At 46.5% G+C, this 26,430-nt stretch overlaps 1 protein-coding gene across 3 annotated transcripts in view; it reads right to left on the bottom strand.

Annotated features, from left to right (window-relative positions):
- Positions 1–10,067: 10,067 nt before the first annotated feature.
- Positions 10,068–26,430, bottom strand: part of LOC142563644 (multidrug resistance-associated protein 1-like) — a 78,581-nt gene continuing 62,218 nt past the window's right edge. For all 3 annotated transcript variants that reach the window (XM_075674227.1, XM_075674226.1, XM_075674225.1), the window contains 9 exons: positions 23,051–23,216; positions 20,957–21,156; positions 19,429–19,555; positions 19,194–19,295; positions 18,098–18,244; positions 14,595–14,753; positions 13,420–13,586; positions 10,838–11,032; positions 10,068–10,692 (listed from right to left, as the gene is read on the bottom strand). In XM_075674227.1, coding sequence (XP_075530342.1) covers positions 10,563–10,692; positions 10,838–11,032; positions 13,420–13,586; positions 14,595–14,753; positions 18,098–18,244; positions 19,194–19,295; positions 19,429–19,555; positions 20,957–21,156; positions 23,051–23,216 — 1,393 coding nt within the window. In that variant the 3' untranslated portion in view covers positions 10,068–10,562. The remainder of the gene's footprint in view (positions 10,693–10,837; positions 11,033–13,419; positions 13,587–14,594; positions 14,754–18,097; positions 18,245–19,193; positions 19,296–19,428; positions 19,556–20,956; positions 21,157–23,050; positions 23,217–26,430) is intronic.

Below are 26,430 nucleotides of genomic sequence, written 5' to 3'. Positions count from 1 at the left end.
AGCAGTTGATGGTACGCATGGAATGAAAGTACAGGATGGTATGCTTTTTCATGACGAGAGAATTAACGGCCAACAGCACAGGCAATTAGTGTTGCCCGAATCAAAAAGGAAAGAAGTTTTAGAGCTTGCGCATGATAGACCCAGTGGCGGCCACTTCTCTGAGAAAAAGACGAAGCAAAGGCTTAGGAGCGCATTCTTTTGGCCTACTATAGTTGCGGATGTAAAGCGCCACTGTCGAACTTGTCATACTTGCCAGACATTTGCACGACCGTCATTTAAAGACAACGTGCCCATCACCCCATTGACGAGACCGGAGCGACCCTTTGAGGTTGTATACATTGACTGCATAGGGCCACTTGAACCGGCATCGAGGCGCGGGCACCGCTATGCCTTGAGTGTGGTGGACTTATGCACAAGGTGGGCGGAAGTGATTCCCTTAAGGAGTCTCACTGCGAAAGTGACGTGTCAGGCTTTGATAGAAGTGTTCTCGCGATACGGGACGCCTGAACTGATTTGTTGTGATCAAGGCACCAACTTTGTGTCAAGGTTAACACAGGAACTCATGGAGCGGTTAGGGGTGAAGATGCGGTTTTCCACGCCAGAGCACCCGCAAAGCAACGGAATTGTTGAAAGGTGGAATGGCACCTTTAAGGCAATGCTCCGGCACGTGGTCCATGATCACAAAGGGGACTGGGACCGCTACGTTCCGTGCGTGTTATGGGCGTATAGAGAAGTGCCTCATGATGTAACAGGAATTTCGCCATTCGAATTGATGTTTGGCCGAGCACCGCGTGGGCCGCTTGACATCCTTCGGCAAACATGGACTGGAGAGTGGACACTACCTATGGGGTTGAACAAGCCAGCAGCGCAGTACTTGAGGGATCTCAGGACTAAGATGGCGGAAGCATCGGCTAAGGTTAATGAACATTCTGAGCCGATTCAAAGAAGGTACGCGGAGAAGTACAATTTGAGGGCGAGGGAAAAGCAATTTGTAATAGGTGATAAGGTTCTAGTGCTGGATGGTGGTCAGATAGGCAAACTGCAGCCAAAATGGAAAGGGCCAGCGGTAATAAAGGAGAAGAAGCGGGACAACAGTTATATTGTGCAGTTTGAAGAGGGAACGAAGTGGGTGCATGCGAATCGCCTGCGGCCATACATGGCGAGATCCTATAACGTAGGCGTAGTGTTTGAATCGGACGAAGAATTCGGTGCAGTGACGCATGCCCCCTGTCCTAGAGTGAAGGAAGAAAACGTACAGTTCCAAGTGGTGAACGAGACATTAACGGCGCAACAGTGTGACGAGCTACTTAGAGTTTTAGGAGAAGCTCAGGAGGTATTCTCTCAACGACCAGGTAAATGCTTGATAGGTTCACATAGAATTACACTGCTTCCAAATGCAACACGGGAGAAAGCACACCTGTACAGGGTGCCAGTGGCATTCCGCAAGGAGATTGAGCGACAGGTTGCTGAACTGCAAGACTGGGGCTTTGTGTATCCGGTAGACAGCTCCTTCGTACATCCAGTAGTGTGTGTAGCCAAGAAGGACGGCTCATTAAGGATGTGTGTTGACTATAGGAAATTAAATGCAGTGACAGAGCCTGACAGCTTTCCTATGTCGAACATGACTGAGTTGTTGTACGAGGTAGCGCGTGCCAGCTACATATCTGTGCTAGATATGACTAGGGGGTATTGGCAGATCGCTCTAGAGGAGGAGTCGCAGCGACTCACCGCTTTTGCTACACCTAAAGGTTTGTATGCTTGGAGAGTCATGCCGTACGGGCTGAGAAACTCGGCCGCAACGTTTCAGAGAATTATGAATGATGTTTTACGTGAGCATTCAGAATATGCCATGGCATATATTGACGACGTGGCTGTATTTTCTACAACCTGGGCAGACCACATGCTGCATCTGCGAAAGGTGTTGGCCACTCTCAGGCAGGTGGGTCTGACGGCGAATCCTGCTAAGTGCAAGTTCGCACAGACAAAGGTGAAATACCTTGGTCATGTCGTCGGATCCGGGACGCATTCCCCCGATCCAGAGAGGGCGAGTGCCATCTTCAAACTGCAGGCCCCTAAAACCAAGAGGGATCTTAGGAGTGTGCTGGGCCTTTTTAACTATTACCGTGAATATGTTCCCGAATATTCTAAAGTGGTGCGCCCGCTAACTGACTTGACAGGCCGTAGGATACCTAAGGTGATCCCGTGGAATGAGGAGGCAGAAAATGCATTTTGCGCTGTAAAGAACATATTAGCATCAATGCCGCAGTTAGTGGCGCCTGATCATGATAATGAGTTTCTGTTGACAACCGATGCCTCCGAGATAGCGGTAGGGGCTTGCCTATCGCAGCTTGTGGAGGGAGAACAAAAGCCAGTCGCATTCTTGAGTAAAAAGCTGACAGCATCACAGGCAAAGTGGTCAGCCATAGAGAGAGAGGCGTTTGCGGTCGTGTGGGCGCTGGGGAGGCTGGACACCTGGCTATTTGGAGCAAAAATAAAGGTGGCCACCGACCATAATCCGCTAACGTTTCTGGCCGGCTCCGCATCCACCAGCCCAAGGCTGATGCGCTGGTCACTTGCGCTACAGAAGTATGAATTAGAGATAGTTCACATAAAAGGCACGGCAAACCGATGTGCAGATGCGCTGTCGCGATTAGATGACGGGGAGGGGGAGTAAAAGACTAATACGGGAAGTGCGCAGCCACGGTGGCTTGGCTAAGTGCTTGTGTGTATAGGCTTGTGTGTGAGTGAATGCCGGTTAGGACGCACGTGCCCAATTCTAGTGTTCCCGGGTGCCGCTGTCGACAGACCTCAAGGTCGACGGCGAAGCTATTTTTGTTGTTTTTACCGCGGATGCATGGTGGACCTGACAGCAGATTTGTGCCCTTCCGTTGTGGATTGCAAGGACCATTCGTGATGTGCTATGTGGTGTGTGCGGGTGGTGTGTGTGTGAAATGTCACGCTGACAACAAGTATCCCCGTGACATTCTTGGTGGGGAGGAGTGGAGTTCGGCATTGTTTGTGCGGACGGCTGCATGCAAGGGTCGCGCGGGGCGGTCAAAAGAGACGCGTGGTTCGACACCAAGACGGCGGCGATTTATAGCCATCGGGGGTGGGGGACCCGCGGTCAACGAAGAGCGCGTAAGCGGGGTGACTGTGTGTCGGGCTTCCGCCAGTCGGTTCGCGGAAGCAGTGCCCTGGCCTTGAAGTCAACCCCTCGTCGCTGAACCGCACTATGCCGAGACATTCGCAAACTGTCCAGATGCCCCAACAGAGCGTGGAAGTGCTTTCTTCGGGGAAGTGTGTCTGTTGCGAGGTTGTGAGACAAAAGGGGACTCGTTGCACTGCAGAGGATTTGTGGCAACGGCCTGGACGTATTGGAACTCCCGATAGTGTCACCTTGGAGCCCCGTTGTGTGCACACTGTGCACACCGCAGTGTGATTGGACGAACGATGGGGCGAGGGGGTTGCTGGGGATGCTTTTAGGTGCGTGCGGGGCCGTTGGAGAGGATTCGGTGGAGATTCGGCTAAGAAAGAAGACCAAAATTCTAACATGTTACTCGTAGTGATGTCCGTGTAAATACTTTCCTTTCTATCGCTTGCCTATTTTATGTTGATAAACAGTTAACCCCATTCCAATCAGCGTCACTGGCTTGCCCACTGTAATGTGACTTCGCGACATCCATAATATCTTCAAGTTTTCCTCACTGACATCGAGGCGAACATCAACTGGTGTATAAAACTCGACATCTGCCTAATATTCAGCTAGCTCCACCACCACGGGACACTATCTCCAACATCAAGGTCCTGTGGCTCACCCTCAAAGAAGTGAATGACAGACGAGGCAGACGACAAATTGGCACCGATGATTTAGCCACACCCGACCTCGACACGTACTCTGTCGAAGCCACTCATGACTCTGACAATACTACTACTACAGCCAGTCGTAGTACCAAGAAACAAGACAACTCGCAGTCACGAGGCAATACTGTGTGCTACAGACGCAGAGATTCAGGCCATTAAAGGGGCCATTTGCCTACACAAGCATGGCACTGACGTTACCACAATTCGTTCGGATAGTCGGGAAGCATTACATGCCTTTACAAAAATAAATCGAGTGCCGGGTCATATCCGTACTACACCGACCAAATAAATGCACCAACACCCTTAACTGCAGGTTCTTTTGGTGTGGGCACCACGTCACTAGAGAATAGAGGGTAATTAACTAGCTCATGCCTAAGTGGTCAGAGACCTATTGCACCATAAGTGTCAGAGCCGAACATCGAACACAACGCTGCAAACGGCTCAGAAAATACAAACGCAACAGACTCCTCATTTCAATCTCCACAGTAGAGAAAACACTGCAACTAATCCGCCAGGCACAAACACTTACACTACCCAACGATGCTATCCAACAGCGCATTGAGAACAGGCGTGACATGCCAGCGTGTCAAGTATATTGTGAATGTCCCAACGTACTGCTTATTAACTGGCAGTGGCCCAGCCTACTCTCTTTTCCAGACTTTTTTTTAATTCGCTAGAAAACTTCTCCCTCCCTTTCCTACATTTGGGAGAGCTGGACGGCTGCTCCACAAGATCTGCGTCCCGCACGATGGCCACTACTGGTAGCGCGCTTCGAACATAATATTAGATCCGAGCAAATGGATGCAATATTTATTTATTTATTTATTTATTTATTTATTTATTTATTTATTTATTTATTTATATTCTTTTTCTATGATATCCTGAGGGCCAGATGCATCATAGAGGGGAGTGGTACAAAAGAAAATGTGGAACATAGTAAACAAAACGCAGAGATTAATATGAATAAAACACAATGGTAGAATACAAGAGGTTTCTTTCTATAGAATTTTAGCTACTGCGTCACAAAAAGAAGTTCCTGGTCATACAATGCTAGCTAAAGGTTCACGAAAAAGGCTGTTATCAGTAATATTTACGATATCAGAGGGAAGGTGGTTCCAATCTATACATGTGCGAGGGAAAAAAAGACTGCGAAAAATGCTTTGTGTGGCATAGATAGGTTGCAACTTTATTACAGTGATCACCACGCTGTAATACATAATGGGGTCCTGTAAATAATTGCGTGTGCAGTGTAGGATGATGATAAATTCTATGAAAAAGTGCTAGACGTGCCATTCTGCGCCCAACAGACCGCAAAGAAAGATTAAGATTGTGTTTCATGGAGGACATGCTCACAGTTTTAGTACAGTTAGAAAAGATAAATGTGGCTGAGTTATTTTGGACAAGTTCTAAGGCCGGTTTCTGGTTATCTTGGCCAGGATCTCATACAGAAATAGCGTATTGTAATTTAGGGCGTATTAGAGTTCTATAGAGTATGTGTTTTAGGTGCTTATGGGAGTTCTCACGAGTATGAACTCATGAGAACTCCAACAGCAACGACTTGGACTAAAAGTCGTTGTAACTCGTCGTTTCTATCTGAGAAAGAAGTGAAGATTTCGTTATCCGGTAACAAATTCTATGAAACTGATTATTATATTCGGCCCAGCGATTGACACCATAGCGATTACCATCTGCCTGCCGTGTAGATGGCGATTCGCGGAGACCCCACCACGTGACCTTTGTCATGCTACTGTCTCCAGGGTCGGTGCACCTTACAGTGGACCTAGAATGGATAAAGTGCAATAGCAAACTACATTTTACACGGAGAAAGACCGACCAAGCCCATGTGCCAAATCCCATACTCTAGAAAAATAGGCACGGAAACGTTTGTTTTGCTCAACGGATTAAATTATGGAGTTTTACGGGCCAAAATCACTTTCTGATTATGAGGCACGCCGTAGTAGAGGGCTCCGGAAATTTCGACTACCCGGGATTCTTTAATGTGCACCTAAATCTAAGTACACAGGTGTTTTCGGATTTCACCCCCATCTAAATGCGGCCGCCGTGGCCGGGATTCGATCCCGGACCTCGTGTTCAGCAGCCTAAAACCATAGCCACTGAGGAACCGCGGCGGGTTTTACTGAAAGGATTCTGCTCTCGATTGCGTGTATTCGTTGCAGCGAGGATATTTAGGCCTCATTTGTTTTTAGCACGGCCTAATTTCGTAGAAAACAAGGCCAGAAGCCAGGGCACCAGTAAGGATAGTAAAAATGGTTGTGCTGTCCTGCGTGCCAGCTAATGTCTACATATTGTAAACGGGGTTCAGTCGGGCCATACAGCAGCAACGACAAACGCAGCACCAGCAGGTAGGGCGCAACCAGAGATTGAACTGGGCACGATCTTCTTCCTCACAGTATATATATATATATATATATATATATATATATATATATATATATATATATATATATATATATATATATATATATATATGCTATAACAGGGACGTTCGAGAAATTGTCCTCGTGACAATGAGTGAGTGAGTGAACAAACTTTTGTGGGGTCCAGCAAAACGCGATAAAACGCGCACGCGGCTAATCCCACGACGGGACCGACACGTTGGACGGCCGAGATTTGGTCTTCGAAGACGGGACCTCGCAGGCGCGCGTCCCACTCTTCCTTAGTGAACTTCGGGCCCAACAACCAGCACTCCCAGAGCATATGAGACAATGTAGGAGCCTCACCACAGGCTACGCAAGAACAATACGGGTAAATGTCGGGATATATAGTTTAAGGGACGCCGGATTTGGGTAGGAGTTAGTTTGCAGGAGTCTGAGCGGGACCGCCTGCGGCCTGCTTAGCTTGGAATGAGGCGGCGTGAAAACCCTTCTCTCTAAGTAAAAAAATTAAGTGTTTAAGTAAAAAAATTTTGTGTTTTCGTTGTGCGTGATAGGAGCGTCTCTGTGTCCGGGGAGAGAGTCGCCCGATCCGAGGGCAGCGCGGTCGGCAAAGCCACGCGCAACCTCGTGGGCAGACTCGTTGAGGTTTAGAGGAACCTCCTCACTCCGTGATTCCGTACATACACCAGGTATGAGAGTCTGAAAAGGATAGGAAGTTACCCTAACACACGGGTTGTCTTTTTAAGCTCCAAATAAGCTAAGTGTCTTGTGCAAAACCACTAAACCAATGAGGACAGAAAGGCTGGTGTGGAATAAGAATCACAAAGATCCGTTCGTTGGATGCGCGGTAGGGGTAGTCTATCGTATACCGCTGCCATGTGATAAATGCTACATAGACCAAACCGGAAGATGCATCAATGAGCGCTTAAGGGAGCACAGAAAGTGTCAGAGTGTATCAGGCGACGGTTTTCTTGCCTTTCATCGCAAAATGTGTCCAGATCGACCATGTCGCCCACTTCTAGAAGATACCACTATTATGGATAGGGATAAGCGCGAGTCTGTAAGATTGACAATAGAAACGGAGCAAATCCTCTTGGCCACTGACCAATGCATCAGCAAACCGTCACTATCAGTGTCCGCGAAGACAGACAGACAGACAATGAACTTTTATTCAGGTCCTGAGGGACTAGCCGGTGGAGACCCGTTGGGGCCCCCGGCTCGCCGCTGGCTGCTCCCATGTCGGAATGGGGAGGCAGTTAGATTATTTGTGCATCGGATGAAAGCTGACCGCATCTGCAAAATGTCATTTAGGTCTTCTTGCGTTTTCCTGATGTACCGATTTTACATTGTTTTCATGCCGTCATATAAGCGTATCTTCATGGGTGATATCGTTGTGTACGGGGTTGTTTGGGTGTATAAGTACGACCGATCCAGGAAGTAAATTTTCGTTGTTGATAGTTAGCTATTATCTTCGTCTTCGTTTCTTTTTGTGCCCTTGTTTTGTTGCGCTGTCCAGATACCTTGCCACGATTGCCTGGAATGCATCGCTAAATGGCATCGTCTCAGAGTTGCCGTAACGTTATGCGAACGCGTGAAAAGCAAGTGCAAGTGTCTCGTGAGGACTCACGGATTCTCAAGATGTCCCAGTTTTGCCTGAAAGGCGAAGTATCGATTTCGATAGCAAATTAGTGGACAGGTATGTGAAGTAAGCATATCAGTTTTAAGTAAAACTATAGCTTGGGCAAGTTGTTTCATGCTTGAATGAGTAAACGCAAGGCGCGAAGGATGAGGCGCCGGTCCTGTCGTTAGTGTCCTTCAATCCTGGTCCTATGCGCCTTGCCTTTACTCATATCAATTTTATCGGACGTATAAACGTGCAAACATTCGCGCACTAACTACATTAACAAGCACGGTGTCATGCGCGCACAAGTAAACATAAACACAACTCGCTCGATGACCACGGAAACTCGCTCTCAGAACGCTGGAGGGAGTAAGCGTGGCAGCAGCAGCGAGCGAATGGACCTTCGTGCTATCTGTCACTGCAACGCGAAGTAAACTTCGAAAGCACTGCGCATACGAAGCTACACGCACTCCACTTACTTTGTCCACATCGCAGATCGCTTTGAAGATTAGGCCCTCGCGGGTGGGCACTTTGTCCACGTCGCATCGCTTGCAAGATACGGCGTCCGCGTGGCCGCGCTGTAAGCAGCACTGCCGAAGTAGCACCCCCCCCCCCATCGACTCAACCCCGTGGTGCCTCGCCCGCAACAGAAGACGGTGCGCCTCCGCTCCGCCTTCCTCCCTGGCGCGCGCAAGATTGAGCCGCCATAGTCGGCTGACACTCGCAAGCTTTCACTCGCGCATACAGCGTACGGTGCGCGGTGATGTTATCGTGTTTGGACCTTACATGAAACATCCCGGCGACGGAGATGGCATAAATGTGCTTGGTGTGTCGCAATAAAAGGATATTGACAGATGGAGAAGGGAACAGCGGCTGCGTTGTGTGGGCAAAAGAAATTTCATCGTTTTGCGCATGGCCGCACGAAAATTCTCCAAGACGCGCCCCATGGACATTCCGCAAAAGGCTACTGTGGAAATATCATCAACGTTTATTCCTTCATTTGCGCAGGTTCAATTTGAAACTGCATCTTGTCATGTGTCCGGGAGGCTTCGCAGACGAATGTATTCAATACAACGCCATTGCAACGGCAATAAGAGAGAGAGCGCGTTGTCTCTATGCAAGCAACCACCGACAGAGCACCGTTAAGAGAGCTCACGCGATTCTTTTTTTTTTTTCGAAAGGAGCACTCTCCGTAATAAGGCTTTTTAGCGAAACCAGTCTTTCGCGCAGTACCTAAGTGCGAGAACGTAGGTGCCTAAGAAGTAGCGTGTTTGGTCCATGTCCACTTGGCGTCTAAACTTTGACTGGATGACTCGTGTTCTCCTGCAATTAGCATCGCTGTCCTGCGTAGGCAGTAGCACGTAGATATACTGAAAGATGTCGTGAATACGTTGAATTCGAACGATCTAGTATTTACAAAATTTATTTTTAAAGTGCTTTCCTGGCTGCCTTTCGCACATTTGGGCAGTCATAAGAAGATGCTTACAGAGAAAAGGGAGGCAGCTAAAGTCAGACGTTCTACTGCTTGTGTCGAAGTAACAGAGTTACGTTAGTCATGTTTGGCGATACGTTCACACGCCACACACAGCACGTCTGGGTGTTCCAGGTCAACACTGCGTTGCACATTTGTCGACAAGATATCTTCGTCAAATCAGAGAGTGCGCAACATTAGAAAACTTATGTAAAGCATCTCAATTAAATATGTATTGCTCTAAAATTTGTCATGAATCTAGGAAGACAAAATCGTCATACACCAGCCAATGTGGCTGTTTGTAGCACATATCGATACAACACAACTTAGGCGATACTTAGGCGATACCATAAGTCCACCACTGACGTTTATGCTGTGTGCTGACATGTGAAACGTCGCTTGCGGCGCAGCCCGCTGCAACGCGAGTTACATTTTATGAAGCGAATAGCTTTTTTCGCCGCTTTCACCCATTTTATTGGTTGTGGCCGATCGGCGGTCGGTGGTCTGTTGTCGGCGGTGGCTAGGAATCAGTGGTCGGACTTGCAATACCAAGTCGCCGAAGGAGAGGGCGCGTGCAACCGAGTTGCGGGGAGGGCAAAGAAAAAGAAAAATGGGAGATGGCGGAGGGAAGCTGTCAACTTGCTCGTTCGCATGTTCATTCGTTCGGGCTGTTCCGCTTACATAGATAATCATCGTAGCGATGGTTTCAAAATTAGCGTTGGATCTCCACAATTATTTTTATTGTGAAAACATGACGGTGCTGAAAAATGTGAAACTATTCGGTCATTCACAAGGTTCAATAAATACCAAACATCACACTTGACGAGAGTAATGGGCTGAACAAAGCTGAAGATTTTACAAGCGTTTCCTCGCCGGGGCATGATAACAAGAAAAGGATACCGTCTCCACGTCGTAGCGGTGCATATTAACATTAGCGAGACTGCTCTTAGTCGAGATGTCACGCACTCTTTACGTTCATCACAAACTTATGTTAGATATCTCCTACTGAGCTGTTTTCTCGTAATCGACGTTTAAATGTCGTTGAAATTAGCGTCGCAGCTGCCTTTCTCATCAAGGACGAGGCTCTCAAAGAGCTTTCAAACGAAGCACCATGTATGCGAAGGGCTGCGCTGACGACATCTCGAGGGTTGGTGCTTGAATCAGCAGTCTGTTGAACATGGCGCGTCGCTGACCACCACGACCTTCAAGAAAATCAATCAATTTGCTGCGTCTGCAGCAAGTTGGCGTCCTTGGCCATCGAGTAGAAGAGCGACGTCTCTCGCTTCAACAATTCCTGCGGCGAGCCGCTCTCCGCGATTTCGCCCCTGTCCAGGACGATCACCCTGCGTCGTTCAGAGCAGACATAAAGATCGACTCTCTGGTGGGCTGCGCTATCTAACCTACATGAAGTCGTTCACTCTAGTAACATTACGCAAGTACTTGTTACGGTGCTCGGAGAAGCGATGCTCGACTCCGTATACAACGCACCTGTCGTAGTCGAGTATGGTGTTCAGCCGGTGCGCGATGGTGATGATGGTGCAGTCGGCGAACTCCCGCCTTATGGTGGCCTGTATCAGGTCGTCCGTCTCCATGTCCACCGCGGCCGTCGCCTCGTCCAGGATCAAGATGCGAGACTTGCGCAGCAGGGCACGAGCCAGGCACAGCAGTTGCCGCTGGCCCACACTGCCAAACGTGGTTCGCACGCGTCAGTTAATCGGTGCTAGCTGGGCAATGTATTTGCACACGTATTTTTCGCCGTTTCTAAGGAAGCTTTACTCCCCCCCCCCCCCGAGGGGGGGGGGGGTCCACTGCTACTACGTGTTAAAAACAAAACAAAAAATGCCCTCACGAGACAACCACTCCACCAATTTGAATGGAATTTGTTGCAGTCGAGAGAGAAAGCTGACTTATACAGACTGCAGAAAGTAAACTTGTTTTAGGCCCCCTATATATTTTATAACATTAATCTATGGTCGGTACGTTAAAAAAATTTCAAGCCGGAAGTTTACAAATCCGTGACCCTGCACGAAAAGCTTTTAGTGTTTACAGAGAGTTTGCAAAAGGTTTCTCATAAACCAGTGGCATAATTGGGAGCGGTTTACACTTCATCAATATGTTCGGCTTTAGGCGTCTCAATATGGATGCAGCTTACGTAATTATGGTAGCATTTTTTTTTATTTCTGCATTACGAGTATTAAATTTGGCGATTTAGCTTTATTTCTGCTATTTTCAAGAATTCTCTCAAAACAATTCATATACTCAATAAAAACACTACTTAGTGCAGGCGGTAGATTTTACCTTTAAATGCAACAAATTCAACAACATTCGTCTTGTGGATGCCGAGATAAGGGATTTATCTGTTCACAGACATTTAGATATGAGCTCCTGCGGTGAACATTCCTCTTAAGGGCCACTAAAAAGCAAAATTAAGTGTGCTCCGACTGGTGAAGTATTTTGTCACGAGAACACTTGCCCTTTTACGAAAGTGCGACTCCTAGCGGATAAAGTTAGAAATAATGTTTTTTATTTTATTTTATTTTTTAGAATAGCGTGCGTAAGTTTTATCACTGTACGTCAGTATGACTTCCAGTATTTTAAAGATCCTTCGCGTGTTTAAGCCATTTTCGTGCAGAAATGGGCTCTGAAACTTTCTAGGTGGACAATTCGCTTCCTTCAGAGCGAAATGCAGTCCTTGAAAGCCATTCATTTACTTAGTTGCGTGCAGGCCTGTAGAAATCTATGCCATGACGCTTGCCTGGTGCGGAAGTTGCACAGCGGCATCATCATTTGTCTTTCGCTTTCACGTCTGCTCCGGCTTACCAAACGTCCGGACATAGTAATGCTGATTTTGCCTACGTACAGGCTGATCATCTTTAAGTTTTATGGAATATTTAAAATTTGGGTGCGGTAGATATCACCGTTCTTTCCCTTGAGCTGGATTATTCGGAGAGGTACTAAGAGCACTATAAATCGAGACACATATTTAATTAATCAACAAAAATTCACTCATCAACATCTTAATTGATTACCTTACAGCACGTATTGCGATTTACGAATTGTAGCCGGTGATCTTGCAAAGCGTATCCACTTGGAATTAGTTTCCAGAATGACGCCAGTTTGGGGATATGCGCCACGCGAACGTGCCGTAAAAACGCACTGTTGTGCATTTTACAACAGTCTATATTTAAAAATTGCATAAAAGATAAAAATGTTCACCTTACATATAAGTGTAGTTTTCTAATCCATCTTAAAGATGTTGCCCTTCAGGGCCACCTTGAAACAACTGCTAGGTTTGTTGATTGAGCACCTAAATGGCGTTTTTTATACCTTGTTAGTCAAACCGAATTCTATGTCAGTGCTAAAGATGCTGTTCATCCGTAATCAACAGATACATCGGTCACGAAACTCAAAAGGTTACACCATGCTCAAGGGTTCCTCCTTTTCTCAGAAGAAACGCAACGCGTTAGGCAGTTTTCTTTCAATAGTTTAATGTTGTTTTACAATGAGGCTCTACTACTGGGGACAACCTTGAGTATTTAATTTTGTTTACACTAATCATACTACGCAAAGTAATACATGAACAGAAAGCCTTATTATACGTTTTGTCGGTATCCTTTATCACGACGTACAATACCCAATATTGTGTCCAATGTCCCAATGCACTATAAACTGTGGCCCAACGCACATCATTCGTAGCAGTGTACTTGACACCACCTTGCTCGACACCATTAGACAGCTGTCTTTAACACTTAGCAAACAAAGGAAGTCAGAAAGGCCTATCTTTTTTAAATAGGAAGGCATTAGGATGATGGCTGCTCTCCTGTGAAGAACCACGCTGTATACCAAGCAACGAAAGGCATTATTTGCTAGTGATATGCACCCACGAATCAATATTATGTGTGTTTTGGAGAACGTGTGGCATAAAGATAACTAGAACACTAGGGAAGTTTGTCAGTAGATATGATTGAAGTCCGCCAGAACAACGCTGTTCATTTTTCTTGACTTCCGCATTAAAGCAGTAGCAAAGTTAGCCACTAATAGTCAACTCGACATATAAAAGTGTCACCCACCTGATATTTTCACCACCTTCAGCAATTTCGTGCTGGAGGCCCTCCGTCAACGTGGCGACAAAGTCTTTGAGGTGTGAGTGCTCGAGCGCCCGCCACAGCTCCTCCTCGCCCTTCACATCGAAAGGGTCAAGGTTGGACCGCAGTGTCCCGCTGAACAGCACAGGATCCTAGGGGAGATACGTTGACATATAAATACAAAGGCGTAACCAACTAGTCTTATCTAATCCAAAAATTAGCTACAAAGAACGTTTGTACAGGTACCAAACTCACACATGGTTACTTTCGTGGGCTTGTGGAGTTGTTTTGCATTGCAGATCAAAAGCGAACACCTGACTTAACTTGGGTTACTTCTAGATCTCTTTTCTAAGCCTCGTACCTACTAATCATTTCCGGTGCGCCAATTGCGCGGTCATGACGAGTGGGCGGGGAGCATGTGTTGTTGTGAAGAGGAGAATGCCTACCACTATTCGCCGTCGCAATAGAATGGGCTGCCGTGTTTGGTCGACGGCAGGAAAGATGCGCCCGGCGTTGCGTGTTGCGCAACATTACTGACGGCATTGAGCGCGTTCCATCCTTGCCGTGCACAACACACGACAAGAGCGAGACATATGGCTCCGAAATGATCTATGACTACAGGCAATGGAGCACCTCGTCGACGTGCGAAGAGTAACGCTGCGCGTTAAGCATCTGTAAGCAAACAAACAAAAAAACAAGAAGCAAAACGTTGCTTCCACTGACAATCGTTTTAAATGGTTTTCTGCAGCCTTTGTTCTTTCAGTTTTTGTGAGGCAAATATTTATCGGAAATCAATGGAAGTTTTGCCTTGATGCATATAGGTGGGCTATTCAACATAGGTAACCTATAGACTTATGCTCTTATGCTGCTTGTCCCCAAATATATGTTCATTGAGCAAACCAGCGCGGAAATTTGTCATTGTGGTGGACTTTCAATCGAGCGTTCTATACAGGTATAATGTATGCGTTATATAATATCTATGGCGTTGTGCAGTTCGGCCATATATGCGCTATATCGTCAAAGGGACAAACATAAAGACAAAGTAGGCTACAGTGTCACAGACCGTCTGAATTCACTTGCACGGTGAATTCTTTTTTGCTAGATCGTATCTATCAATAACATTCACGCTATTTCTTTGATCATCTGTCACTCGGAGTCACCTGCGGTATGATGGTGAGCTTCCTGCGCAGGTCGTACAGGCCGAGCATGGATATGTCCAGTCCGTCGATGTTGATGGAACCACCGGCGGCTTCGATGATGCGGAACAGAGCCAGCGTGAGCGAAGACTTGCCCGCGCCTGTCCTTCCCACGATTCCAACCTGCCAGATCCGGGCACACAGCATGCATCGGTTCGAGTCACGTGGTAATAGTGCACACTCGCATCCCATTTCCTACTTAACATGCGCCGCCTGATTGAGTCAGTATATATAGACGCAGCTGATACTGTGTGAGATGAACAAGAATGCATGCGGTAGGGCAGGTTATCTAAGGCGTACTGCAGGTCAACCACGGTTGCATACAGCGTTACAATGGATATCAATGCGAAATAAAGGCTGTAGAGGGCGCCAGGTAATTACTTGTAGTAATCATATTAGAAAATTTGAAGGCGTAGGCTGATGTCGGATAATGTATAATAGAAGTTACAGGAAATTGCAGGCAGCTGAATATATGATATCGTCTCTCAAACAGATTAAGTTAATGATGACGTCACATGCTTAGGTTCGCAGATCACTGAGTTTGAACTGTCTCCAAGACGGCCTAATGCGGCATAATTTTCATTCAGTGTGCCAACCTGTAAACCGTCTATGTACTCTTGTCCTGACAACATTACCGACTGTCTTTTACAGGCATTGGCCCGGCAGCACATCACTCGGTAAGCAGGGCCACCTGGGTGTCGTGAAAGACGGAAATTTCCGCCATTCGTGGAAATTCTCAAGCGCATTACTAAAGTGTACCTAGTCTTCATACTGCACTTCTTAATACTTGGCGCAGGGCATCGCAATATCCCAATAAATTGTGTCTCTAAATATCGATCCATCAGCTTTTGCCTTTCAGCTTGAGAGGTAACGACCGAAACATAATAAGCAGCAAAGTTTTTACCTAAGATGGCACCAGAGTAACACCCTTTCAATATGAAACTGTAGCCTTTATGAAAGTCAATAGCCTGATTCACTGCGATAAATGTGTAGCACTGCGTATACTGCTCGGAGTGCGCAAATGAGGTCGTGTCACTTCCAATGTTCGGCTTAAATCTTTGTTCGGCGCTCTTCCTGTCCCCTATGTCTGCTTACTTTTGCCGCGCCAGAACCACATTTCAAGCCTGAACCAAACAGCCCAACATCACATTAGGCTTAACTATTCCTGTATTGAAGACAGAAGCGCACGAAAAGTAGAAGAATATTGACGAAACCGTCTCTTCAAGCAGACGTATCAAAAGAAAGTGGGAAGAATTTTTGCTACACACTACTTAGCGACCCTTTCTTGGTTTGGAAATCAGAAATTTTACCGTAGGAGCTCCTATCCAAATAAATGAGAACGGAGAAATCGTTCCTTAAGCAACCCCTGTAGCTATTTCATGATGTTTATTGCAATAGAAGTAAGTGTTACTATCAACCATCTGAAACGATTGGATGTTTTATTTAGGCCAGCGACCTTCTTGCACACCGTTTGAAAAATCTAGATATTATAGAACTGAAGAATAATATCAACAACTTGAACTCAGCAGTAGGAGAGGTGCCTTGGAATAAATAGTTGAGGACGTTAGCCGATGAAGTGCGCGAGTAGGATTGAAGATGGATGTGCAGACCACAAAGGTAATGTTCAACAACCTGACAAAAGAAAATGTGATTGGCGATAAGCATGTAGAACAAGCGCAAGAGCATGTTTATATAGGTCAAATAGTCACAAGGTACCCTGATCACGAAGAGGAAGCTGAGAGAATAAGAAAGGATTGAACAACGTATGACAGGCTTCACCGATTCATGACTGGCAGCTGACTGCTTTCCTTGGAAATAAAAGTATAAAATTGTTACATTCTACCGTTTCAACATACGGGGCAGAAACTTGGAGGTTAACGAAAATTGCCTGAGAAGTTGAGGACCACATAACGAGCATTCGAGCGACAAATGTTAGGCGTAACTTTAAAATACAGGAATGCAGCTATGTGGATTAGAAAGCAAACAGGGATAGCCAATTTTCCAGATGGCCTTAAGAGGAAGAAATGAAGTTCAGAAGGCCGTGTAACGTGTAGGCAAGATACTAGGTGGTCTACTAGAGTTGCAAGGTGAGCGCGAAGAGAAGGCAAGGGCAGTCAAAGATAGCGGACACTTGGGTCATGTGATGAATTTATGGAGCTTTCAAGCGTAATGTGGTGTCAGAAGGCGCAAAATTCGCAATTAAAGATTGCGAGGTGAGGCCTCCATCCTTCAGTGAACATTAGTACGATGATGATGAGCGCAGCAAAGAAAAACAATATCTGTATTTTGTAAACTGAACTTACTGAGATATCTAAATCAGGAAACAATGATGTGTTGCACACTGCTCTCAAATATAACTCCATTTTGTGAGTATGATTACTGAAAAACCTTTGTAGGCATTGCAACAATTTTGAATAAATTAAATACTTATAATGTGGATCCACCTTGGATGATTTAACAGGTGCAGTTCACTAAACTGTGATATCAGTTTCTGATGGAGAGTTACAGAACTGTAAATCTTGTGCTTGTTTTTACCAATATCTTCTCGTACAACATTCGATGCCATCAATAAACTTCTCCTTCATTCCACCTGAAAAATTCAGGTTCTTCTCTTAAATGCACTACATCTCAGTGAAATTGGTTTAGCTGTTCTCTAAAGAGAGCCTTTCTGCATTGTTCATGTGCTTGAATTAACGAAATCGTAATGAGCCCAGGGGCAAAGCTACCGATTCACAGTTTTTATATCATGTCGTGGCCGGCAAGACAACGCAAGAGCTTCACATGAAGACGAAGTCATTGAACTTCTTGGCAATGCCTGAACAACAGAATGCTTTTCTGAAGCCAACGGGACTTAACACATTTGACCTCATCAAGGGCCTCGAGAAACATTGTCGAAGCCTACGCTGCAGGCTGTGTATTGTCGTGTTTGGCCAGTGCTCATCACTGATACAGCAGAGAATACCGCGTCTTAATAGCTATCTAATACAATGTCTAGACAGTTGAAGGAGGCCACATTTGTACGCAGTTCAAGTAGCCAGGTTTAGGCACAGTGACTTGGTCGGATGGCAGCTCAAAATATAACGAAGAATGGACCAGCCAAGTGAGTCGAAATTTCTTGAGACCAGTCAGAAGCCTTGAGCACAAAATAATTTTGTGACTGCCCAGTTAATCATTGCTGTAAAATGCAGCAAAGTCGACTTGTCAGCATGAAAATAGCCGAACGATTTAAAGAAGGTACTGCTAATTAGGTTTATCTGGTGAAATTAATGCAGTCCCTATAGACGAACGCATGAGGCCCTCAAGTGCAAGGCGGCTTGCTCCCTTCTCAGAACGAACTGCTCGCACCGAATATTTCATTGTCCTGAGCTTGGCTTTAAAGGCATCTCAAGGCACTCTAAATATTTTCTACCTTATCTGGTCAGACACAGCCAAGCAATCGGTGCACTGCATCTAACTGGCACGCGAACCTTTTCTCCGGGCTTGATATCGCATGTGATTCCCTTGAGGACGAGGTCCAAATCTGCGCGGTACCGAGTCGAGTAATTCTCGAAGGCGACTTCTCCAGTGACTGGCCACGACGGGTCAGGCTTGAAGTAAGGATTCTCCCACGGAGCCTGAAAGCGAAGTTCAGGATGTACTTTTGATCACAGTGATCATAATTTCTCACGCGTAATCTTATTCTGAGTGCAAGCGAGCAACACCTAAAGGTGCAATAAAAAGAACGTTCATTTTTTCTCATAGTCAAGTAGATGACAGTTCTAGATATGCTCGTAATTCTTGCCAAAAAGCGACTCAAAAACGGATCAGGGTGGCAAGGCGATCTTGAAGTTTCTGCGCCAGCTCTCATTTCAATGTTTCGCCGTCATTTTCCCCAACTGTTACTAACCGCCTTTCGCAAAACAAATACAAATTGAGCATTGAAACAATAACGCAACTGCTTTTCATACGCCCAGACAGAGTGTGGTTTGGAGCAGGTAATATCAAACTTTTTGAAAGGACGCAATGGCCGTCACCTGTCACGCCAGTCACCTTGTAGGGCTTTCACTGACACGAAAGTCTGACAATTGAAAGAGAGAGTGCCGTCTATACTATTGAGTTTTGAAGCGAGCCTGCGGACAGGCTCTGCCACAGAGGCCTCGAAGTTTTTCGCAACGAGTGCCCATGTTACATAGAAATTATTCCAAAGCTACGTAGGCCTCTCTAACAAACCTTGCCATTAAAAATTAAGGAGAGGAGGGGGGTTTCATGTGCCAGAACCAATATCTCATTGTGAGGCACGCGGTAGTGTAAGACCTCAAATTAATTTTGACCACCTGGGGTTCTTTAACGTGCATTCAAAGTCCCGTATCCAACGCACGGTGCACAAGTCGTTCCATTCTGGAACAATAACCGTTAATGCACAAAGGGAGAAAAATGATTTATTGACAACTGAAGATGGTCATTCAAAGTGTTAGTTGCTACACGCTCGAAGAAACTATAAGAATCATTAAAACCGCAAGGCGGACGTTGTACTAGCACAGGCCTGTTATCGAGAACCCACGGAAAAGAAAGTTGCTTAGGTACCTCTTGGACCACCTTGGTGTACTCCAAGCAGCGCTCGACCGAGACAAGGTTCGTTTCGGTGTCAGAGGTACAACGGACCAGCATGTTCATCGTCAGCGTGACCTAAATAAAATGGTAAGTAACAGAATGACACTAGGTAAAACGAGACGTGCCTTGCGATCGAGGACACGTTACAGTCGAGTAATTACGGTATGAGTGCTAACGTAACGCGCTAAACATAGCAGACCGCACTCACCGTGAGAGAGTAGCTGACTGAAAGGCCAGCCATGCCGGGAGAGAGGGTGTCTCGGCTGTTGACCGCAAGCAACGCAGCTATTAGAACTATGACGTAACCGATGAACTCCAGCCTTGTGGCGAGCCACCTGAGAAACAGGGAGACAAAGACACAGATACTGTACGAATAGAATAGGATTTCTACGCTGACCTGTACATAGTTAAATCGGAAAGAAGTGCGAATGAAAAAAAATTATCACGGGGTCGCAATTGTTAACGGCTCTGCGGCCGTTGCCTCCACGACAACTGTAGTACGAGGTATGGATGCATTCCATATAGCCCATTCGCCTATTCTGATGCAACTATAATAAAACCAGCCCCTGTGCTGACTTTTCATGTGACTTGTCATGTTTTTAGTTCTGGCTTACAAGCTGCCCAGTTGAGTGGACTTCCACATAGGTTGGCCTACATCAAGCGTAATAATTTAATTTTATTTGAAACCCATTTCCTCTCTACACGTTTACTGTGACAATTGTATATCATGGCCGATGTTTGGCATTCAATTCAATATTGCAAGTCCATACATTTTTAATTATTGTATTTCATCCGCCTCCAAAAGTCAGCTGTTGAAGGAGCTCCACAGTTTTGCGAAGACAAGTGCAATAAACACAGCTGCGACTGCTGCTGTTTCTCCTCCCTCAGTTCACGCCTGCAAAACCAGTCATAAAGCATGCGTTGCTACTCTTGGCTATGTTAACGTTAAAAATATTATGGGGTATTACTGGCCAAAACCACGATCCGATTATGAGGCACCCTGTAGTGGGGGATTCCGGTAGTTTGGACCACCTGGGGTTCTTTAACGTGCACCTAAATCTAAGTACACGGGTGTCTTCGCATTTCGCCCCCATTGAAATGCGGCCGCCGTGGCCGGGATTCGATCCCATAGCCACTAAGCAATAGTGGCGGGTTATGTTCCTACAGCACAATTGACATTTTTAGCAGAACTTTTCCTACTGCCCCCTCCGATCAGCCAGTGGGCGGCAGGATGCAGAGGTGCGCATGCGCATTACGCTCAGCCACGAGTACGAACGCTCAGCCTCGAGCGGACTGGAGCCTCCGTTCCACTAGAAAGCTCGCCGAGCGAAGCGCGCAAACGAGGCGAGTGAGATATACGAAACTACAACATGACCACTGCCACTGCTGCGGGACTGCTGACCTGCAGAAGAGGTGCTCTGCATCTTTGAGACAGTGCCAAACGAAACGACATCAAGGTAAAAGCTCGAGCACCAAAAGCGTGGTTGTGAACACGACAATTTCTTCACGAGTACACATGACAACGCACCCGTGTTTAGAGTCTCAAAAAAGCCCCATCTTTAATGTCCGACGAAAATACACTGATCAGCACTGACAAGCTTGAATATGCTATATACTGCGTTGCGGTAGTCTCATTTTCTGCTACCAGGTAGAGCACCAAGTGACTGCACGCCTGTCACGCACGTCGAATGCACAGCTAAAAGCGTACGCTTTCGCTGCTAATCTTTCTGCCTCACCGACTGGCCACGATGCTGGGGAAGTAGGTGCTGTGGTTGATGTCGGTCAGCTCGTCCGAGTGGGCGACGAATCGCTCGCCGACTCCGTAGGCCCGGATCGAGCTGCTGCCGGTCACGGTCTCCGAGAAGTGCACGTAGATGGGTGACCGCGATATGGACTCGAGGCGCTTAAGCTGTCGCGATGTGGTGATGTAGACTTTCTGCGCAACAAAGGGAAGAGAAGGAACATACCCACCTAACATTACGCCAGCAGTAGGAGGGAAACATGATGGCGCACGTTGGTATTAGACGCCGCAAAAGCTGGCCATGACTGAATAAACGGACGGACGCACGGACGGAAAGACAGACAGACAGACAGACAGACAGACAGACAGACAGACAGACAGACAGACAGACAGACAGACAGACAGACAGACAGACAGACAGACAGACAGACAGACAGACAGACAGACAGACAGACAGACAGACAGACAGACAGACAGACACGGAGCAAACAAACAGAAAAATAATAAAGCTGAAAACTAGAACCGCACCGGCTCATGGTGAGAAAGCATTCCGAGTATTTAAAAAAGAGCAACACATAATCGTCGCCACTTAAACGGTATATAACCAAGTGATTCCAAAAACGGAACACAGATAAGAACGCTTGATCTGAATTGGAGTACAGGCTACATAAAAATTGGCTCGTGCAGAAACCACATTTCTTTCTCAATAAGGGCAACTTAGGCCTGCTAGTGAATTTGTGCCTTTTCCTTTCGCTAATAACATCCCCATTACTGGCCTCGTGTTTTTGTCGTTGTGCCCAAGCATAATTGCTGTTTCGTCTGTCCATGAATGGCATGCACTCATCGTACATTGTGCAAGCAGGTGCAGGCACACTGAAGCATTCAAGAACGGCAAGTTCTCTTTTAACCCCTCTTTAACACACCCCTTGGTTCGACCTACGTACACAAATACAGGGGACTTCGGCAACGTCAAAACAAAAAGAAAGAAGAAACATCGTACTGTTACAACGGGAACAAAAACCGACTTAAGTTGCGGCAGACGTCAAGAAACGCGGATTTCTTTTTTTTTCGCTTTTTTTAACCGTCGCGTACTGCATTGTGCTAGTAAATGTACCCCTTGAACGACCTTGAACATTTAAGAGAGCAGCAGAACTTATATGGGAAGTAAAAGCCAGAGCATTAGCGACTGAATATAGAATAGTAGATGTAAATTTTAGAGAGAGGAAGATGGAAGTAAGACTCTCAAATGTCAAAAAAAATACGGGTTTTATGTGCCAAAATTGCGATCTGATTATGAGGCATGCTGTAGTGGGGGGACTCTGGATTAGCCACTAGACAACCACGGCAGTTCTCACATGTTAAGAGAAGAAGAAATCAACACTATGAGGAGGGAATGCTCTCAATGTCAAATAAAATATCAGCTATCAGCAACACGCGTTTGTTCTCCCATGCATGGCTTCTATATGGTATCCTCTAGCGCCCAGAACCACAGATTGAGCAACGGTGCCCAACCTAAGGCTTTGGCCATCCTTTTTCCTGCTCTCTGTTTTTCTTTCTTGCTCTCTTTCTCTCTCTGGCTCTCATACTTTATACTGAAACATACAAGAGAAAACCTTGTAGATGCCCCGACCATACTGACTGTGTTAAAGTAAATGCGCTGCCAGTCACGCGTTTTACCACAAATTATCATGGCATGAACAGCCATGTTGTTATAGGCGCGCCTTGGTCGCCGAGTCATCTGCGATTTCTAGTGATTTCGTTCCGCTAAATTATACGGTTAAAAAATGTCTTCATATATATTTCGGCGCTGCCAAACATGTTAAAATAACACTTTCAGATACGCTTTGGGGCCATTTGTGGAATGTTTTCTGCACATAAAAGTGCCGAGGCGGTAGCCCGTTATAACGCGTTGCTTTGTTAAACACAAGCGGACTACCGCAAGTGGCCGTGCCACATCCTGTGTAGGGTGGCGGAGCCACTAATAGTGTTCAGGATCTCCTGTTTTGTTTGCTTCTAGCGATGTAATTGCTTGCTTCGTTTTCCTTTCTTTTTCTTAACGTGCAGTGGAAGGATACATCGCATAGCGTACCTGTATGAAGTAGTAGATGAGCAGCAGCGGTAGGACGGCGCTTAGGAACAGGGGCGTTTGCAGCGCGATCAACAGGAACGCCACCACCGTGCGCAGGAACTGAACGAGCAGCATGCGCGCGTTGAAAGGAAGCGTCACATCCGCGGCGTCGACGTCCTTCGAGAACCTGCGGTCGAAAACAACGATCACGGAGGCAATGAAATAAAACACGAGCACTTCGCACTAAAAAAAGTGGTTTGCAAAAGGCCCGTGACACCGCTTCCCTCGTCAGGTGTCACCGTTTCGTTTCGTCGGGTGTCTCCAACATACCTCCGTAATTCTCCGAAAGCCGAGTTTTTTATCCGTAGCAACAAAACCTTTGTCAGTGAAGAAACATTTCCCTCACGTAAAGCCCGTCCATGTATTTTTTCTTTTATTGTTAGTTTTTCTTTCACTGCTTTCGACACTCTTCGCGTACGCACAGGGTAATTTGGCCCACCCACTGCATTGATCATATGTGCCTCGGGCCTCGATACGCGCTGTAAATCTAGGCCACAATGTCCACGGCCCAGTTTTATCACGAAAGCCTTATAGGCGACCTTCACCCACTTTGGAGGTATATAACTACAAGTATGGAGTGATCCAGAAGGCTGTGCAGTCAAACACATGTTCTCCGAGCGCGAGCTGTAACGAGGTAATAAAGGTAATAATGGGAAAAATCGGCGCTTGACGCACCCGCGAAACGTTTCAGACAACAACTTTGGGGAGAGAGAAGCGTGCCTGCAATCGTGATGCCACCTAATGACGCTGTATACGACATTTACCTCATCGAAGAAAAAAAAATTGTCCAAGCTTTGGTGGGTATTGCTTTATGAAGTCGTTCATCTTTTTCGGTGTCGTCCTCTTGCGCCTGCTACAAATCCCGACAGGTCGCCCACGGATCGATGGGGTGTGCGTTTCGGAACAGGCATTCTAACATGGTGCTCCTTTTTCTTGTGATCCGCCGATGAGTGGCCGTATTGTAACGGCTGATCCGCCGATGAGTGGCCGTATTGTAACGGCTGAATCGCAGTTCAAATACGTGATTTGTCAGACGACGGTTACCAGGTTCAAGGTCGCAGAAGTGCCGAATTTTCACTTCGCTGACAGCTTCACGACGAACTGCACCGAATTTTGACGCGTTCCGCATACGCCCATCTTCAAGTGGGTATGAATCTGGTCCACAATATGCAATTGTCTTCTTGGGATCGGAGAACTGCGGAGATAACTTTCCGTGAACTCCATACAACTTAACCCCAACGTAATCATCAACGGTAAAGCTAAGCTCCTTGGCACCGCGTTTTTCGTCGGTGTAAATCTTCACGCTCAGTTGCTTTCTTTGTTAATCGTTACACGTACTCGCAAGAACTCGGGCGTTCTCGCCGGGTTCGAGCGATAGCATTCGTCAGGAAGTCCTACCAGTCAAGTCTAGTTCGAGGCTGGCGACCTTGAAGGTGAAAAGAGGGTGCAAGTCCAGTAATTGTGTGTGGCGTGCACAGTGGTACATGAGCAGGTATTTATTTGTTTGTTTGTTTGTTTGTTTGTTTGTGTTTGTTTGTTTGTTTGTTTGTTTTATGAGGTCCCCTCAGTCAGCAGTCATTAGATTGGAAAGTGGTAAAAAACAGAAAACCAACAAAACTTTATATACAAAGAAATAGTGCAATGTTTTTAACTATGCAATCATATTTATGAAGAGACAGAGCACAACATGATGTTACAAAAACAAACTATAGATACAAAAAAGTTGTGCAATGTTTCTAATTATACAATATTACATATATAGAGACAAAGCACAAAATGTTACAAAGCATTGGTTAATAATTCCCAAATTTTTCATGATCTCAAAGTGTTAAAGACGATTTGGGAATTAAGGCAATTCCAATCATTTGATGTGGAGTTGATGGAAAGCTGCCTCCAGAGTTCTCTGTTGCCGAGATCATGGAAAATCATGGACCGGCTCCCTGCCTTCTTGAAGATGGGCATGTCCGGAACGCACCAAAGTTCGCTGCAGTTCGTTTTGAATCTGCCACAAAAGTAAATTCAGTACTTCTTCCTTGGACACTGACATCTGAAAAATCATCATGTATTGAGACTTTGATCCAACCATTACAACATGGTCCCTCATGATCGGATAACCAGAAAGAAGTGCTCGATATGCTAAAATGCATGTTCCAGAAGGCACGCAACATCCTTCAGTGAGTGATCTATCGGGATGTGAAGTGCCTCGAGCGGGCAGTCGCGCAGCAATATTCCGCGTATTCACGGACTTGGTTCATGCTCGGAAAAACACTTTTATGCCCCACGTACTGAGCAACAGAAAGCAGTATCGGGAGTTTTACGCGCAAGCTTAACTGCGCAGCTCTTCAAATCGGCGGTGTTTGTCTGAGGCAGCCAAGCAAGCGAACGAGCAAGGCACCTAGAGGGGAAGGAAATCCCGCGCAGGGGATAGTACGAAGGAGCGTGCTCGGAGCGCGGCAAACTGCCGCCACCTAGAGGAATGTGTAGGCAACGTTGAGTGAATTGGAGATGGAGAAACGAAGCCAAGCCTCGCGGAGTAGAAAAGCAGACTGGGTTGACCTCCTCTGGCAGTTGCGACTCGTTTTATTTGCGGTATGCATAGGTGGCGGGTTTGTCTCGTGGTAACGTCGTCCTGTTGTGTGCGCGAGTGAAAGCCTGCTACGGTGAGCCGACGATGGCGGCTCAATCTCGCGTGCGCAAGGCGAGGAAGCGGGCCGTATTCCGTCGCACGCATTGCACCGTGGGAGGGGATGAAGCGGGAGCGCTGTACTTCACTCACTTCGCTCGCTGCTGCTGCCGCGATTCCTCGCGGTCATCGAGTGCAGACACTTGCTGCTTGCCTGTGCGTGCTGACACCATCCTAGGCAGGTTCAATAGTAAGCAAATGTTTGCAACGGGGCGTTCTACTCCCGGCGGCTGCTGCGTGTTGCGAAGCCGCGCGAGCCCTGTCTTGAATACCATCTGTGATGCGGACAGTGCAGGTATCTAGGCACACCGAGGGCCGATAGCATCGTGTCCGCTATAGCACCCATGCGCTTGCGCGTCACCGGCATTCACGAAGTGAAACGTCACTGTAACTTATTTCGTGTTTCTCTACAATTTTCTCATTGCCACTTTTCATCTAATTATAATATTTGAGAAGTTCAATGATAAATTCAAACTAATTATATGTAGTTAGTAAGAATGCAAAAAAATAATCTACCTCCAAACGACGGCACGCAACATTAGCTTGGCTCTGTCCAGCTCCATGGCATCAGCATATATTTAAACCTTAGTGCATATTACTTGGGACACCCTGTAGAAACGTCACTTTTATCAATGAGAATGTGCAAAGTCGCCCGTGA

Source organism: Dermacentor variabilis, chromosome 11, assembly GCF_050947875.1.
Source record: "Dermacentor variabilis isolate Ectoservices chromosome 11, ASM5094787v1, whole genome shotgun sequence".
Taxonomy (NCBI): Eukaryota; Metazoa; Arthropoda; class Arachnida; order Ixodida; family Ixodidae; genus Dermacentor; species Dermacentor variabilis.
The sequence above is the reverse complement of the archived record's forward strand: the minus strand, read 5'-3'. Positions and strand labels throughout refer to the sequence as shown.